The 950-nt window shown below is 64.1% G+C and overlaps 1 protein-coding gene across 1 annotated transcript in view; it reads left to right on the top strand.

The window, feature by feature from the left end:
* The window catches only part of LOC104501305, a gene marked incomplete at its 5' end in the record, with an annotated part of 4,680 nt that overhangs the window by 3,263 nt on the left and 467 nt on the right, over positions 1-950 (top strand). The window contains 2 exons of the mRNA XM_010145097.1: positions 530-647; positions 913-943. Of these exons, the coding sequence (XP_010143399.1) occupies positions 530-647; positions 913-943 (149 nt within the window). The remainder of the gene's footprint in view (positions 1-529; positions 648-912; positions 944-950) is intronic.

Here is a 950-nt window from a genome sequence, read left to right as displayed (position 1 = left end):
GGTGCCTGTCCTGCTCCTGGGGACACCGCTCTACCGGTGGTGCCGGCAACGTGCGCCGAGGCCAGGCAGCCCCGCGGTAAACCTGGGGTGGCCGTGGGGTGAGGTGGGCTCAGCTGGGGTGGGGGACATGGTGGGGTCTCACTGTCGGTGCCGTCCCCACGCAGCTGGTGGCCTCTGGGGAGCAGGAACCGCTGCTGGAGGGGCAGGAGACATCTTGCTGCTGAACAGTCTTTTCCTGGCAAAGCCCATGGCTCAGTTTGAAACACCTTACTGTCACATGCCGGGATGTGAGGACAATCACACTGGAGCTGCAGCAGCGAGCTGTCGTTCTGCAAAACCAAACAAGACAAGAGAAGTAATTCTTTTTGTTATTGCTAAACTGACATGGCAAACCAGGAGAAGGCAGTGTCAGTGTCCCGGTTCAAACGCGCTGTCGTTGGTGATAGCACCAGGTAGTGGTGTGCCCATTCCCCGCCGGCCACCTCGTGGCTCCCTGCAGCTCTCCCCATGCTCTGTGTTCTCTTTGCAGTTCGACTTTGGCGACACCGTGGTGTACCAGGCCATCCACACCATCGAGTACTGCCTGGGCTGCATCTCCAACACCGCCTCCTACCTGCGGCTCTGGGCGCTCAGCCTGGCCCACGCCCGTGAGTGCCCCCGCCAGACCCCCCGTGACCGTCCCTGTGGGGTTGGGCAGAGCCTCACCCCCTCTGCCTGTCCCCGTGTCACCCCCGCCCAGACACCATCGAGTACTGCCTGGGCTGCATCTCCAACACCGCCTCCTACCTGCGGCTCTGGGCGCTCAGCCTGGCCCACGCCCGTGAGTGCCCCCGCCAGACCCCCCGTGACCGTCCCTGTGGGGTTGGGCAGAGCCTCACCCCCTCTGCCTGTCCCCGTGTCACCCCCGCCCAGCGTTGTCGGAGGACCTGTGGACCATGGTGATGCGCCAG

This window comes from Buceros rhinoceros, unplaced genomic scaffold (genome assembly GCF_000710305.1).
Source record: "Buceros rhinoceros silvestris isolate BGI_N320 unplaced genomic scaffold, ASM71030v1 scaffold23361, whole genome shotgun sequence".
Taxonomy (NCBI): domain Eukaryota; kingdom Metazoa; phylum Chordata; class Aves; order Bucerotiformes; family Bucerotidae; genus Buceros; species Buceros rhinoceros.
Note: the sequence above shows the minus strand (reverse complement) of the source record. Positions and strands in the feature narration are given on the sequence as shown.